Source organism: Chrysochloris asiatica, unplaced genomic scaffold (genome assembly GCF_000296735.1).
Source record: "Chrysochloris asiatica unplaced genomic scaffold, ChrAsi1.0 scaffold00038, whole genome shotgun sequence".
Lineage (NCBI taxonomy): Eukaryota > Metazoa > Chordata > Mammalia > Afrosoricida > Chrysochloridae > Chrysochloris > Chrysochloris asiatica.
The window spans coordinates 1,859,709-1,873,633 of record NW_006408556.1 but is presented as its reverse complement, the minus strand read 5'-3'; the positions used below and the strand labels follow the sequence as shown (position 1 = coordinate 1,873,633).

General features: G+C 50.9%; 1 protein-coding gene across 1 annotated transcript in view; it reads right to left on the bottom strand.

Annotated features, from left to right (window-relative positions):
* The window catches only part of ITPR3 (inositol 1,4,5-trisphosphate receptor, type 3), a 91,090-nt gene that overhangs the window by 32,764 nt on the left and 44,401 nt on the right, over nucleotides 1-13,925 (bottom strand). The window contains exons 3-14 of the mRNA XM_006860367.1: nucleotides 10,252-10,373; nucleotides 9,123-9,209; nucleotides 8,377-8,535; nucleotides 8,135-8,233; nucleotides 7,793-7,876; nucleotides 5,207-5,353; nucleotides 4,876-4,971; nucleotides 3,923-3,973; nucleotides 3,579-3,721; nucleotides 1,970-2,069; nucleotides 1,732-1,892; nucleotides 993-1,134 (exon numbers count right to left, since the gene is read on the bottom strand). Coding sequence (XP_006860429.1) covers nucleotides 993-1,134; nucleotides 1,732-1,892; nucleotides 1,970-2,069; nucleotides 3,579-3,721; nucleotides 3,923-3,973; nucleotides 4,876-4,971; nucleotides 5,207-5,353; nucleotides 7,793-7,876; nucleotides 8,135-8,233; nucleotides 8,377-8,535; nucleotides 9,123-9,209; nucleotides 10,252-10,373 — 1,391 coding nt within the window. The remainder of the gene's footprint in view (nucleotides 1-992; nucleotides 1,135-1,731; nucleotides 1,893-1,969; nucleotides 2,070-3,578; nucleotides 3,722-3,922; nucleotides 3,974-4,875; nucleotides 4,972-5,206; nucleotides 5,354-7,792; nucleotides 7,877-8,134; nucleotides 8,234-8,376; nucleotides 8,536-9,122; nucleotides 9,210-10,251; nucleotides 10,374-13,925) is intronic.

Here is a 13,925-nt window from a genome sequence, read left to right as displayed (position 1 = left end):
TGCTAACAAATGTTGGATTCCAGCGTTAGATATACAGCATTCAGTGTATATCCATCACCTGATATGCATTGTATATCTTCTTTCAATATCTTCTCAATGTTTACGATTTTTTCATAACAGAAATTTTGGTGAAAATAGCTTAAATTTTTTTTTTTTTTTGAAAGACACAAGCTCTAAACCAAGCCATTCTGAGTTCAAATCCTAGCCCTGCTATTTCCTAGCTATGTGATCCAAGTCAAGTTATTTAACCTTTGTGAGCTTCAGTTTCCTCACTGATGAAGTGAGGGTAATAATAGCTTCCTCAGGGTTTTGAGGATTAAATAAATCAATCCACGTAAGGCACTCAGGATGGAGCCTGGCACCTGATTAAAAAAACCCAAAAACCAAACCCACTGCTCTCAAGTCAACTCTGAATCATAACGATTCTATCAGACAGCGTAGGGTTGCCTCATAGGGGTTCCCAGATTATCGATCCTAATGGGAGCAGTTAAGTCTCATTCTTTCTCCCATGGAGTGGCTGGTGAGTTTGAACCACTGACCTTTCGGTTGGCAGTCCAACATTTAACCCTGACTACCAAGGCCCCTTGGCATGTACTCCACCTCAAACAAAACAAACCCACTGCAATCAAAATGATTTTGACTCAAAGCGACCTTGTATCGGATTTCCAAGACTGTAAAGCTTCATCTTTCTCCCTCAGAGCCACAGGTTGGTCTGAACCACCAGCCTTGTAGTTAGCAGTCAGTGCTTACCCTACAGCATCATCAGAGCTCCTTTGGAACATGTTAAGGGCTCAGTAAAAACAAATCTTTTTTAAAGAGGGGAGACAGCCATAGGGTGAGGCTGAAGCTCAACTGGATCTTTAAAGGCACCATGTTCCTCACCCCAGTTGCAACCCCCAACCCCTGGCTCCCTGTCCAGGGTCTGCCATGCAGGTCCCGGCCTCTCCCAGCACCACACACACACACACACACACACGCGTGGACACAGGCACCTGTTTAAGGATGTTCTGCTCCCTCATCAGCTTCTGCCGTTCCCGGTTGGGCTTGGTGACCATGATGTCCAGGACGTTTTGCCCATTGTTGGGGACATCGCTGACAAAGAACACCAGGTCCTCCAGCAGCTGGATGACAAACCTGGGCAAGGAGACACCAAAGATGATGAGTTTGAGAATCTTCCCCAGTACCCACCCAGCACATCCCTGGTGGGCAACCAGCCCTTCCTAAAACACAGCTTTCATTACATCATTCACTGGCCCTGTTGCTCAAAGCACAAAGTCATCGGATTCAACTGCTCTTGCCAGCTTTCCCCTGGACTGCTCTCAAAACACACCCAGGTCCCAAGCTCCATGTACTCAGGCTTCCAAAGTGTGTTCTCAAGACAAAGAATCTCAGTCCAATTTGGAATGGAACAGCACAAGACAGGGTACTTGATGTGAAGGAATCTGCATTTCCATCCTGACTTTGCCACTTAATAGGTGTGCAATTCTGGGCAAATCTCTTAACCTCTCTGAGTCTCAGTCCCATCATCAGTAAAATAGAGTAATGATGGATCCCTCATAGGATCAGTTCTGGTAGGAGGGAGGCAGATACCAGCTTCAGGGGCCAGGGTCAGCCAGGGCCCCACCTCAATCCAGTCCTAGCCCAGCCTGTCCCACCTTCTGCTCTATAAGTCCTTTGTTCATGAACTGCAGACCCAGAAGGGCAAAGTCACTCCAATAACCTGTCGCCTACCTGCGGTCATTCTGGCTAATGAAGCCCTCATTGAGTTTCTCCACGGCACTGGCCAGCATGGAACTAGCATCATTGGCAAAGTCCAGGTCTCGGATCTCAGACACAGGCACCGATACAATGGCAAAGGCCTCCTTGTCCTCCTTGGTGGGGCAGGTGCCTAGCTGTAGGGACAGGGGTCAGCAGAGCACCCAGGACAAGCTAGGCCAAGCCCTGCCCATGCCCTGCCTGGTGGCCTCACCATGAGCCGAATGGGCCGCTCCTCCTCAATGTCAATGGGTACATTCGTGCTCTGGATCCACGTGTTGGTGCAGAGGTGCCGCAGTCGGACGTACGAGTTCCTGCAGGTGAGGCAGAGGGCCGGCTTCAGGAATACACCCCAGTTTCACACTTTCCACCTCACTGATGCCCTCACTGCCCACAGGGAGCCTGAGGCCACAGAAGAGCCACCAAAGTAAACATGAAACCTGGGCCCTGTTGTAACCACTCTACTCAAGGCCTAGCCACACTTCCCACATTCAAAACGTTCCAAAACTTATAAAGTTGGGACCAAATGAGGCTCTTTTAAGACTATCCCACATACGCACATATTTCTTAGCAGACACATTCACATGTTTGATAATGAAATATATGATTACCTTTCTAAAATAAAAACTATCTGAATTCTAAAATGCACCTGACCCCAAAGACAGGACTAGATGACCCAATTACTTCTCCCAACAGCCCTGTTTGGGGAGATGTGCTTATCCTACTTGAGGGATGGGGAAGCACAGTGAATGCATAATCTGCCTTGGGTCTCACAGGTGGTAAATGCTAAGGTCCAGATTCTCCCCCAGGAAGTTTCTGGATTTCAGGTTCTAGAATCTCAGGGTTGCCTGAAGGGGACCTTAAAGGTCAGTGGGTCCAGTGTTTGGATCCTCGAGCTGCTGTACTCTGTCAGTTGTATCTGAATGTGCAGACCAATGACCCTCAAGAGAAGGCATTTTGATAAAACAACAAGCCAAAGGCCCAGCCGAAGACAGAACCCGCTGCTGGGCTCACAGTAAGTGCTCAGTGGAAGTCAGCTGCCCTAACGTCACAGAGGGAGTCCTGGGGTGGCACTGTGGGTTAATGCACTGAACTGCAAAGTCGCTTCGAACCACAAGGCCGGCAGTTCAAGCTCACCAGCTGCTCCTCAGAAACCCTATAAAGAGTCACTCTGGGTCGGAACTGACTCGATGGCACTTAACGACAACAAGTCATAGAGGAGTCCTGGAGAAAGTAATGACAGCAAAGTTGATGGTTCAAACCCATCAGTGGCTCCTCAGAATTCTTACGATGGTAGTGGTTATGTGCTGTCGAATCGGTTCCAACTCATAGCAGTCCTATGTAGGGTTTCCAAGGTTATATATCTTTGTAGGAACAGAAAGCCTCATCTTTCTCTTGTAGAGTGTCTGGTAGACTCGAACTGCTGTAAGCATCCCAGCTCGTAATCCACAACACTACCAAGACTCCTGGAGTCCTGGTGTGGCGCTGTGGGTTAATGTGCTAGACTGCAAGGTCGTTTGAACCACAATGTCAGTGGTTCAAGCTCACCAGTCACTCTTCAGAAACCCTATACAGAGTCTCTATGAGACAACCAAGACAACAATAACCCACAATCCTATACAGGGTCGATATAAGTCAGAACTGATTCAACAGCACTTAACAACAACAACAAGGTTGGATTCCCAAGGGTAGTGGGACATGTAGGAACCTCCAAAGCCAAAAGACCTCAAAGACAGAGGAATGGGAGTTGTGGAGAGTCCCAGGAATGGGATGGTCCAGCCTGGGCACCCGATCCAGCCTCCAGGCAGACAGTGTATACCCACCGGGGCACAAAGGAGTCAGTTTTCTGCAACGTGGTAGGGTCCAGTTCAAAGAGGGAAGCGATGTCGTTCCCATGGGGCACAGCCACCAGGCGGTACTTGATCTTCTCCCCAGCATTCCTGCGGCCTACACGGCCCTGGGCACCCTAAAAAGTGAGGACCTTAACTCAGGCAGAAGCACCCCTCTCCAGACCCCCAAAACTACCTGGGATCCCACCTGAGGAGCCTCCTCCATCCCACTGCCCAAAGTTTCATGGCCTTCCACCCCCTGCCTCTCTCCCCCTGCCCACCCTAAGGCGGGCTCACAGTCACCATTCCCCAGGCCTGAGCCCTGCTTTGATCCGCACCATTCCTGCTGCCTTGGGATCCAGGGCATCGCCCTTGTAGCTGGGATTCTCCTGGATAAGACAAGATGGGGTGTTGCTCCTGAGCCCAAGCTACACCCACATGACCCCATTCCAAAACAAGGCCCACATAGGACCCTGGGCCAGGAATGGCAGCCCCTACCCTCCCAGGGGCACACATTCCTCTCCCAAAGCCCATGTCACTCCTGGGGGAGCCCCCAGGCCTTAGCCTTCACGACCACTCACTGTAGGCCCACAACTGAACATACACACCAACACATACACACACACAACACCAGCACACACAGGCGTGGGACTTCTAAAAGTTAATGGAATTACAAGATAATGAAATTTTTTCCATGAACTTTTGGAAGTCCTCTCATAATATGTCAATACACACATACACACAAAATGCACACACACACACAAGTGCTCCCAGCACACACAAATGGGTGCACGTACAGACAGACGTGAATATATAATGCAAGTCTCACAAGGGCTGGGAGTTGTGTTCACTACTGGATCCTGGCCCCCAGACTAGTACCTAGCACATAGTTGTTATTGTTAAGTGCTGTGGAGTCAGTTCGGACTCATAACAGCCCTGTGTAGGGTTGGTACACAGTAATATGTACTAGGCTTATTTATAGTTCTGAATTCATTTGATATTATTTGCTAAATAAATGCATAAGTACAATTTAGCACTGGGCTCCTAACCCCAAGATCAGCAGTTCAAACCCACCAGCTGTTCCTTGGGAGAAAGATGAGGCTTTCTGCTCCTGTAAAGATTTATAGCTTCGGAAACCATGAATTGGAACCGACTCCGTGGCAGTGGGTACATGTGGTATGTAAGCCTGTGTGTATGCACAGCCAGGTCCCGAGTTTCCTAGCACTGTGCACACCCACCTTTGCAAACATACAGCCTGCATTTCCAGAATGCCCTCTGCCTCCCCACTCACCTCAGCGGCCAGGTAGTTGCCAGTGGCTAGGTGTTTGAAGCGATACAGGCCATTCCAGTGGCCAGCTCCTCCCCGGCAGGGATCATGGTGGACCACCTGGGGTGAGGGGTACAAGTTGAAGGAGGGAAGAAAGGCTGGTCTGGCAGGGGGCGCTCAGGCCCCTGGGAGCTTGGGGTAGGAGGGGACCTGGACCGTCTCTGGCCCCTTGGTTCTCCAAGGGCTCAGAGAGAGACGGAGCTTGGCCTCCACCTTGTGGCTGATGGGAAGGAGGGAAGGGTGAAGGCTGGGTCTGGAGAGAAAGCTGAAGGTTGAGTGAGGGCTGGGCTCTGACCTCCACCTCCCAGAGGGCATTGGAGCTGGTGGCCGAGGTGGCAGACTGCCGCAGTGTGGTCCGTAGAAACACCTGCAGCTTGCTCTTGTATTCATCACATGTCAGGAACTTCTCCTGCTCTGCATGGAATAGCCGTACCACATCCCCCTGAAAACAGAGGGGCATGGGCTTAGGGCTGACATGGCCTCTACAGACAAGAGGACCCTCCCATGGGGTAAGCAGAGGGTAAAACTGGAGCTGGCCCCATTAGAGGGCAGCCAGAACAGGGCCCGGCCCCTCTGCTCACTGCCCTTATCCAAGTCCCCAAATCTCATCTCTCCAGACAGACTGAACAGGACCTGTGCCCAGATCCCTCTCTGAGTTCCCATGTTCAGACTGGCCTTTAATCTCCTCCCCACACCAGGGTCCATCTGTAGTAACCCTCACCATGAGGGCAGGAGGGATCTCACACTCCTCAGCCCCCCAGGCCTACAGCTGCCCCTCTCCTGAGGCTCCTTCTGTCTGATAGTCCATAACCATTTCTTCTGCTCCCCTGCTACAGTGGAGCAGCTGAAGGGGTCCAGACACACAGGCCAAGGTGATCCTGGCCTTGTACTTATGAACAGTGTGACCTTGGATAAGTCCCTTAACGTCTCTAAACCTGGGTGTTGCTGTTAAGTGCCGTTGAGTCAGTTCCGACCCATAGTGACCCTGTATAGGGTTTCCAAGGAGCAGCTGGTGAGCTTGAACCACTGACCTTGCAGTTCAAACGACTTTGCAGTCTGAGGCATTAGCCCACAGCACCACACCAGGAGTCCTGGGTAGCTTCTGTAAAATGGGAACACTTCCTTGCAAATACTGTGAAGACTGTGATAATATTATAAAGAAGTAATGTTGTGCACTTCACCACGTCCCGGCCACTGTGCACAGCATGCTACATGAATTTTCTCACCCATCTCACGTTAGCTCTCTGGGGTCTATACATCATTATCCCCATTTTGTGGTGGGGAGAAGCTCAAGTACAGAGACGGTAAGTAAAGTCCAGGGTCACATGACAAGTGGCAAAGGGGCTGTGGAGGAGTGAGGGGTACCTGAGCTCACAGTCTAGCCTCTCCAGCACACTTCCTCCCACAGCAAGCCTGTGCCCAGCAGGCCTGGAACACATGGGTGTCGCTGCCATTCTTACCACTAACGGCATGATCTGTCTTCCTTGTCAGCTGAACATAGTGTTGGACATAGAGTGAGTAAGCTGTGGAGTGAATGCATGAGTAAGTGAAGAAAGGAAGGAAGGAAGGAGAGAGGGAAGGAGGAATTTACACAGATTGGGTCTGTTCTATGGCAGAGCCTAGTGGCTTATACGCCCAGGCAGTGCAGTGTGAGGGCAAGAAAGGGCTGGACTCTGTGCCCACACATTTTGCTCCTGAATTGTCTGCAATCTAGCAGTGAAGCTAAGACAGATTCACTGGAAACCACTCTAGGTGGCACCTGTGGGATTTGACCCAAGGGATATTGCATTTTGTAAATGCTGCCGAGATTCAAGGTTGAAATGTACAATCAGGGAAGGCTTCTGGGAAGAGAAGGCATGTGGGCTGAGCCTTGATTGATTTGAGGATGATGCACTGGCTTAAAGGAAAGGAGGGAGGGAGGGAGAGAAGCAGAAGGCATTTGGGTAAAGCCTGGGAGGGCAGGAAACAGCCTGAGAGAGGGGCATGGGTGGGACTGGGGAGTGGGAGTAGAGGTGGAGGTGGAGGAATAGCAGGACAAAAAGTGAGGTAGGCAGGTGACTGGGGTCAGTCTGAGGCAGGCAGGAGAATCTGGCAGCAGCCTGGCTGAGGAGAGGACAGAGTGAGCCACTGCAGGCTTCTGGGGAGACCAGGAAACAAGGAACATGGACATCTCCTCAGGGCAGCGGCTCTGTGGCTTATCCCCCTTAAAGGTGTCAAGGCCAGGTGCACCTGCCTCTGCCCCAAGCTGAAGAGCCCCACCCTTCTTGTGTCCCTCCCACCTGCCCCTCAACACAACCACCTACACCTCAACAAGCTAGTTCCATCCCCTGCAGCCCTACTCAAGGAACCTCTGAATGCTCCTCTCTGCTCCCAAGTCTGGTGTGTAATTTATCTCTGATGGTTTCCCAACAGTCCCACAGACCTTTGATCCGGTCCCTCCCCAAGTCTTTTTGGTGGTCTTCTCCAAGCCCCCCTAGGTCCCACAGGCTTACCCCCTCTTCCCTTAGGGCCCATGAGACACCCTGGGAACTGCTCCACCAAAGAAGGCAAAGGGCACGGCAGAGGTGTATGGAGTAGCAGTCGGGAGGAGATAAGACAGCTTAGAAGATCTGGGCCTACCCAGGATAAGGGGTGGGAACCTGCATACCACTGACACCCCCTTAGGAAGCCCGCCAGAGAGAGTAGAGTGGGGGCGTTGTGAGGCCAGACACAAGAGTCCAGCCCAATAAGGGTGGAGCAGGAAGGGGAACAGCAGAGCCAGGGGAGGACATAGGGTATGTATGGAGGTAGGGTCACACAGGGGACAGAGCTGGGAAGACAGAAAGAAGGACTGTGGATGAGGAGCTAGCCGTCAGTCATGTGGGGAGGGCCCAGTCCTTACCCCTTTTAACACCTCCTCCAGGTGGTCCCGGAACTGCATGAACAGGTTGATCTTCCAGCTGGTATTGCAGTTCACAGAGTTGACCTGCCAGAGAGTGAAGACGCCTGTGATACAGGGTGGGCTCCCCCTCATCCCCCAGGCAGTGGGGGGTGAGCAATGCTGAGGGCCCAGCAGCAGGGAGAGGGGGGAGCCAGCCCCGCCCCCAACAGAGCACAAGGGGCTGGGGAGAGGGGTTGGAGAATGAAAGCAAATGTTGAGGGACTACTCAGGGAGAAGTGGGAGGCTGAGGGCAGCGAGCCTGGACAGGTGTGGACACCTCTTCCCTGAAGGGCACCCACTCACCTCCTTGCAGCCGGCATTGTCACTGAGCTCATAATTGCTGGCATGCAGAGGCTGTCCGGCATTGACAGGATTCAGAATCACCTTGTCCCCCACAACCACCTATAGGGAACAGGTAGGGCAGGGTGAAGAGTGAGAGAGCCTGACCTCCTGGCCTCAGTCTGCCCCTCAGAAATGGGCATGCCTTCATCCTATCTCCACACCAAAGCAGCACCCAGGACCCTCCAGCCTGGCCCTGCCCTCACATTGTCCCCATTGCTCCGCAGCTTCCAGAAGGGCTGGATGAAGAGCCAGGAGCCCTCATTGCCCGTGGCATCCAGTGTCACTCGCATGGCATTTTTCTCCAGCAAGGCCGGCAGCCTCTTGTTCACAGTCAGGTACTTATTGCTCTTCATGTGCAGGAGCTGGGGGCCGGGTGGGGTGGGGTGTGGTGTGGTCAGGGTGGGGAACTAGGGGCAGCCCCACTAGAACCTCAGTCACAACACTGACAGATGACATATCCAATTCACAGTCAGTCACAGACAATCACCAGCTACGTGCCTACTGAGCTGGCACCAGTGACCATCGTGAGAAGCTAGCACTGTTCACAATATGCCACAGGTTCCACTCATGCAACCTCACGACAACCCCAAGAGGGAAGTACTATTACTATTGGGGAAACAGAGGCACCAGGAAGTAAGTAACTTGCCTGAGACCACACAATTCGGGGGCAGAGCCCAGATTTGAACCTAGATCACGTCACGTGGCTCCCAGAAGCTACACTGGTGACCACCGTGCTGAATACCCATCCACAGACACAGTTTCTTATGACAGAGCCAGAAAAGGACACATAGAACCTGATGCCCAGTCACAAAGGCCATCCCAGAGGCCCCCATTTGAGGACACGCACCCCAGGGGGCATGTCTACTGGCTCCCCTTGCCCCCACCCACCGCCTGTCAGGCCTCTAGGGCAGGGAGCAGGCCAGAGGAGGCACGCAGTAGGCTTCCTCACCTGGATCACGCTGCCATACTTCACCACATCCCCGTGCACCTTCTTGTTCTCCGTATCGTTCTGTTTCTGCTCCATCTGGGCTGCATGCTGTGCAGACACACACCACGGTGATGGGCAGGCTCGGGGAGACCCCCACGGCGCACACACATACATGCCAGACTCCGGGACCCCTTGAAATCCCATCCCAGCCCTGACACTGCATCCAGAGTAGTCCGCGGAGACCATCTAGCCCATTCTCTCCCACTATTGTTGAGGAGTCCCTGAATAGTTCAAACAGTTAAGCACTAAATTACTAGTCAAAATGCTGGTGGTTTGGACCCACACAGAGGCACCTAACAAGACAGGCCTGACAAACTGCTTCCAAAAAATTAAACCAAAAAAACAAAAAATCAAACATGGCTGTTGCTACCCTATAGGATAGAGTCAAACTGCCCCACAGGGTTGCCAAGGCTGGAATCTTCACAGAAGATCTTTCTCCCACAATGCTGCTGCTAGCTCTAACTGCTGACTTTCCGGTTAGCAGCTGAGTGCTTGACCATTGCACTGAAAGGCTTAAAAAACCCAAACCAAACCCGCTGCCATCAGATCGATTCCAACTCACAGCAACCCTACAGAGCAGAGAGTACAATTGTTCCATAGGATTTCCAAGGTTGCAAATCCTTACACAAGTGAACAACCACAGAGCTGTAGGTGGGTTTGAACAGCCGATCCCTTTTTGGTTAGCAGCCCAGTGCATTAACCACTGTGCTACCAGGGGTCTTTCATAGGTCAGATCCTTGAAAACTATATGATTATAGTTTTCTACACTACATGGGGTTTGCCATGAATCCGAATCAGTCAGTCAATGACAGCTACCAACATCGATGAGAAAACGAAGGCCCAAAGTGGAGAGACACAGCCCCGGGAGCTGCATCCCTCAGCCCCGTCTCACCTCACTCCCTCTAGAGTGAGGCATGCCAGCAGGACCATAGCCCCTAGACCTCCTGACACTCCCGTACAAAACCTGAGGCTTTGCTTCACCACTCCTATCTCACCAGACTCCTAATGCCCTATCCCAGCCCCAGGCAGGGTCATTTACTGCCATTTCCTGGTCCCACAGTCATACACACAAGTGCACACATGCACACACCTGCAACTTCTGCAGCAGCACCACGTCCGCAATCTTCTCCTTGTCCTGCTTGGTCAGCTTGGCCTTCCAGTACTGCTTCTGGGCTGAGTAGCGGTTCATGGGACACACCTTGAAGAGACAGTCTGTGGGTGGGGCAGGGCAGAGAGAGAACAGATCATCTGGGGCCCAGGGCCCTCCTTGCAAACATCCCAGCCCACAGCTCTGCCCCCATATCCCAGCCTTCAACAGATCCCACTTCTGCTCCTACACCACTGGGGGTTTAGGCAGAAGTGGTTGGGGAAACGCCATTGAATTTGGAGCAGCTTGGGTTATGTTACATAGAATGGGAAGTCATGGGAGCAGATTTGAGAGCAGTGGATCTCAAATGGAAGGCGACACGGGTCCCTTTTCCCACAGGAGGTTTATCAGAGGGTACGGAGACCAGTTAACACACTCAGCTATTAATCCAGAGCTTAGTGGCTCAACTCCACCCAGAAGTACCTTGGAAGAAAGGCCTGGTGATGTACTTCGGACAAATCAGCCATTGGAAACCCTAGAGAGCATAGTTCTGTTATGACAGACTTGTGATCATCATGAGTCCGAATCAACTAGACAGCAGCTAGTAAATGTAACCCCATATCTATGCCCTATCTGTGCCCTGCTGTTGTGGGTACTGGCTGCTGACAGCTCACACAGTCCTTTGGATGCCTGCGTTTGCCAGTGGAGAACATCTTTCCCAGAGATGCCTGGGAAGCTATGTTCCCCATCTCAAGGGGGCAGCTTATAGCCAATGATTGATGCAGGAAAATCATAGCCCGAACTCTGGAGGGATCGTCAGTGGCGCGCTTCACAGTCCTGAGCACCCAGTGGGATCAGATGGAGGCTTACTGTCACCTGAAACCACATCCTCACTTGGTTTTCCCTGCCCTACATGCTCCTACACTCTCTTCTCCTGAGATTCCTCCTTAATAATTCATTCGCACAAGAATCCCCAGCTCCTAGAGAGCTCAAGTGCAGACAGAACATATCAAAATTCCAAGGAGCCGAAATATATCCATGATTACAAATTTATATAGAAAAGCAGACAGAACACCTACCATTTTCATAATCTCAAATTCCAGAAAGGGTGTCAGATTTTTCTACTTAGCGAAAGGTGGCAGGCATTGGGAAATCTCATTGTAAAGTGTGAAGGAAGGAAAACGAGGATTCTGGGCCACGGTGAACTGCTAGAATGGGTGATGGGGGCTCTGTTGTGAGGTAGGTAGTGAGTTCCCCATCACAGGAGTCAGGCTCAGTGGCCTCTGAGATATCTCTATGTTGCAGTTCTGAGACTCAATGATTGCATGGTGCCCCAGTACCATTAAAGGACAAAGGCAACTGTGTTGGGAGACACTTCCCAGGTGGAGTGGACAACTGGGGAGCATATCACATAGGCAGGGCGCCCCTTCTTCATGTCTTTCATCTACTCTCTAGAAGGAAGGCTGTGCCTCCCCACACACTCCCTACCCCTGTCAAAGCTGGTCACCCAGCCCCTGGCAACTAAAAGTAAAACTGGATTTCCCCACTAGGCTGTGAAGAGGCAGAGACTCCCTTGGTGCCATCAGGAAGAGAAAGAGGTGAGTCAGCGGCCAAGGAAGACAGAACTTCCTTGAATAAGAGAGACAGGAAAAGTGGCAATTCCACAGGCAGATGAAGCCGCCAAGGGCTGCCTCACCTACTCCACCCCCACAGGAAGATGAACGGGCACGACGTGAGTGGGCAATGTATTTTTGCTGCTGGAGAATACGCTTGCAGGGTTCTGTCCAGTCCTCAAGATGCAATTGGAGTGTCACCCCCTCCAGGAAGTCCTCCTGCCGTTCAGTCTGTGTCAGGGTTTTCAGGGATCCCCTGAACCAGTTACCACAAAGGTCCCATGCCTTGTTAGAGTCCACTGGGGAGAGTGGAGTCATACCAGGGGGCATTTTGTAAACAGGTGACGGGGGTGGGGGGGTGTTTAATTTCAGTTGTCCCAACAATTGAGGTCATAGCCGGCATTCAGAACTGTCTCACATCCTGCTGACTGCCAGTCTCCTGACACACACACTGGCAGGTGGAAAACCTGCTGGCAAAGCTCTGGGCCGAGTTTCACACAGAAACACAAAGTATTTTTTACCTCCTGGTTTTAGTAAACATTGACTTTTCCAGGAATGCAACTGCAGTACAAACTGAGAGAACTCCAACAGAAAGACAAACAATCCAATAAAAATGGGCAAAGGACTTGAAAAGACATTTCTCCAAAGAAGATATATAAAAGGCTAACAAACACATAAAGAGATGTTCAGTGTTATTTGTTATTTAAAAACCAAACCAAACCCACGGCCACCGAGTCAATTCCAACTCACAGTGACCGTGTAAGGACTGTAGAATTGCTCCAAAGGGGCTTCTGAGGCTGTAACTCTGTACAGAATCAGACTGCCTCACCTTTCTTCTGCAGAACGGCTTCGAACCACCAACCATTTGGTTAACTTAACTCCCTGTGCCACCAGAGCTCCTCTATTATTTGTTGTTGTTATTGTTTAGTGTCGTTGAGCCAGTTCCAACTCAGCGTGACCCTGTATAGGGTTTCCGAGGAGCGATTGGTGAGCTGAACTGACGATCTTGCAGTTCAAATCGACCTAGTGGTCCAGTGCTTATCCTACAGCACCACACCAGGATTTGCCATCAAATAAGTTCTGACCACAGCAACCCTGTTTAGGGTTTCAGAAGAGCTGCTGGTGGGTTTGAATCACTGTCCTTGAGATTAGCAGTCCAGTGCTTATTAACTGCAATTAGCAGTACAGCACCACACCAAGACTCCCTGTTACTTATTGTTGTCGTTAGTGCCCATCAAGTCAGTTCTGACTCATAGCGACCCTATATAGGGTTTTCAAGGAATGGCTGGTGAGCTTGAACCTGTGACCTTGCAGTTCAAGCCGACCTTGTAGTATAGTGTATTAACCCACAGCACCATACCAGGACTCACAGCGAATCAAAATAGTGAGAAACCACTTCACCCCCATCCAAACCTATTGCTGTCACGTTGATTCCAATTCCCAATGACCCCAGAGAACAGGACTGAGCTGTCCTACAGGGTTTCTGAGGTGTGATTCTACAGGAGCAAATTGTCGCATCTTGCAGAGTGGCTGGTGTGTTTGAACCACCAATCTTTCAGTTAGCAGCTGAGCATTTAATCACTTAATCATCAAGATTCCTAGGAAGACTATGATCAGAAAAACAGCACAAATACCAAGTGTTGGTGAGAGTGTGCAGAAAGAGGAACCCTGGTGGGAATATAAAGCGGTACTTTGGAAAAGTTTGGTGATTCCTCAAAAAGTAGGGCATTCAATTACTGTATGGCCCAGCCATTACACACCCAGATACATATTCAAGAGATATGGAGGCAAGGACTCAAACTGATATTTGTACACCAATGTTCATTGTAGCATTATGCACAATAGCCAAAACATGGAACCAACCCAAGCAAGTGTCCATCAACAAATGAATGGATAAACAAAATGTGGCACATACACACAATGGAGTATTATTCAATCAGAAAGAGAAATGAAGTTCTGGCACATGCTACAGTATGGATGAATGCTGAAAATATCATGCTGAGTGAAATCAGTCAGCCGGAAAGGACACCCATTGTATTATCCAACTTACATGAAGTATTCAGA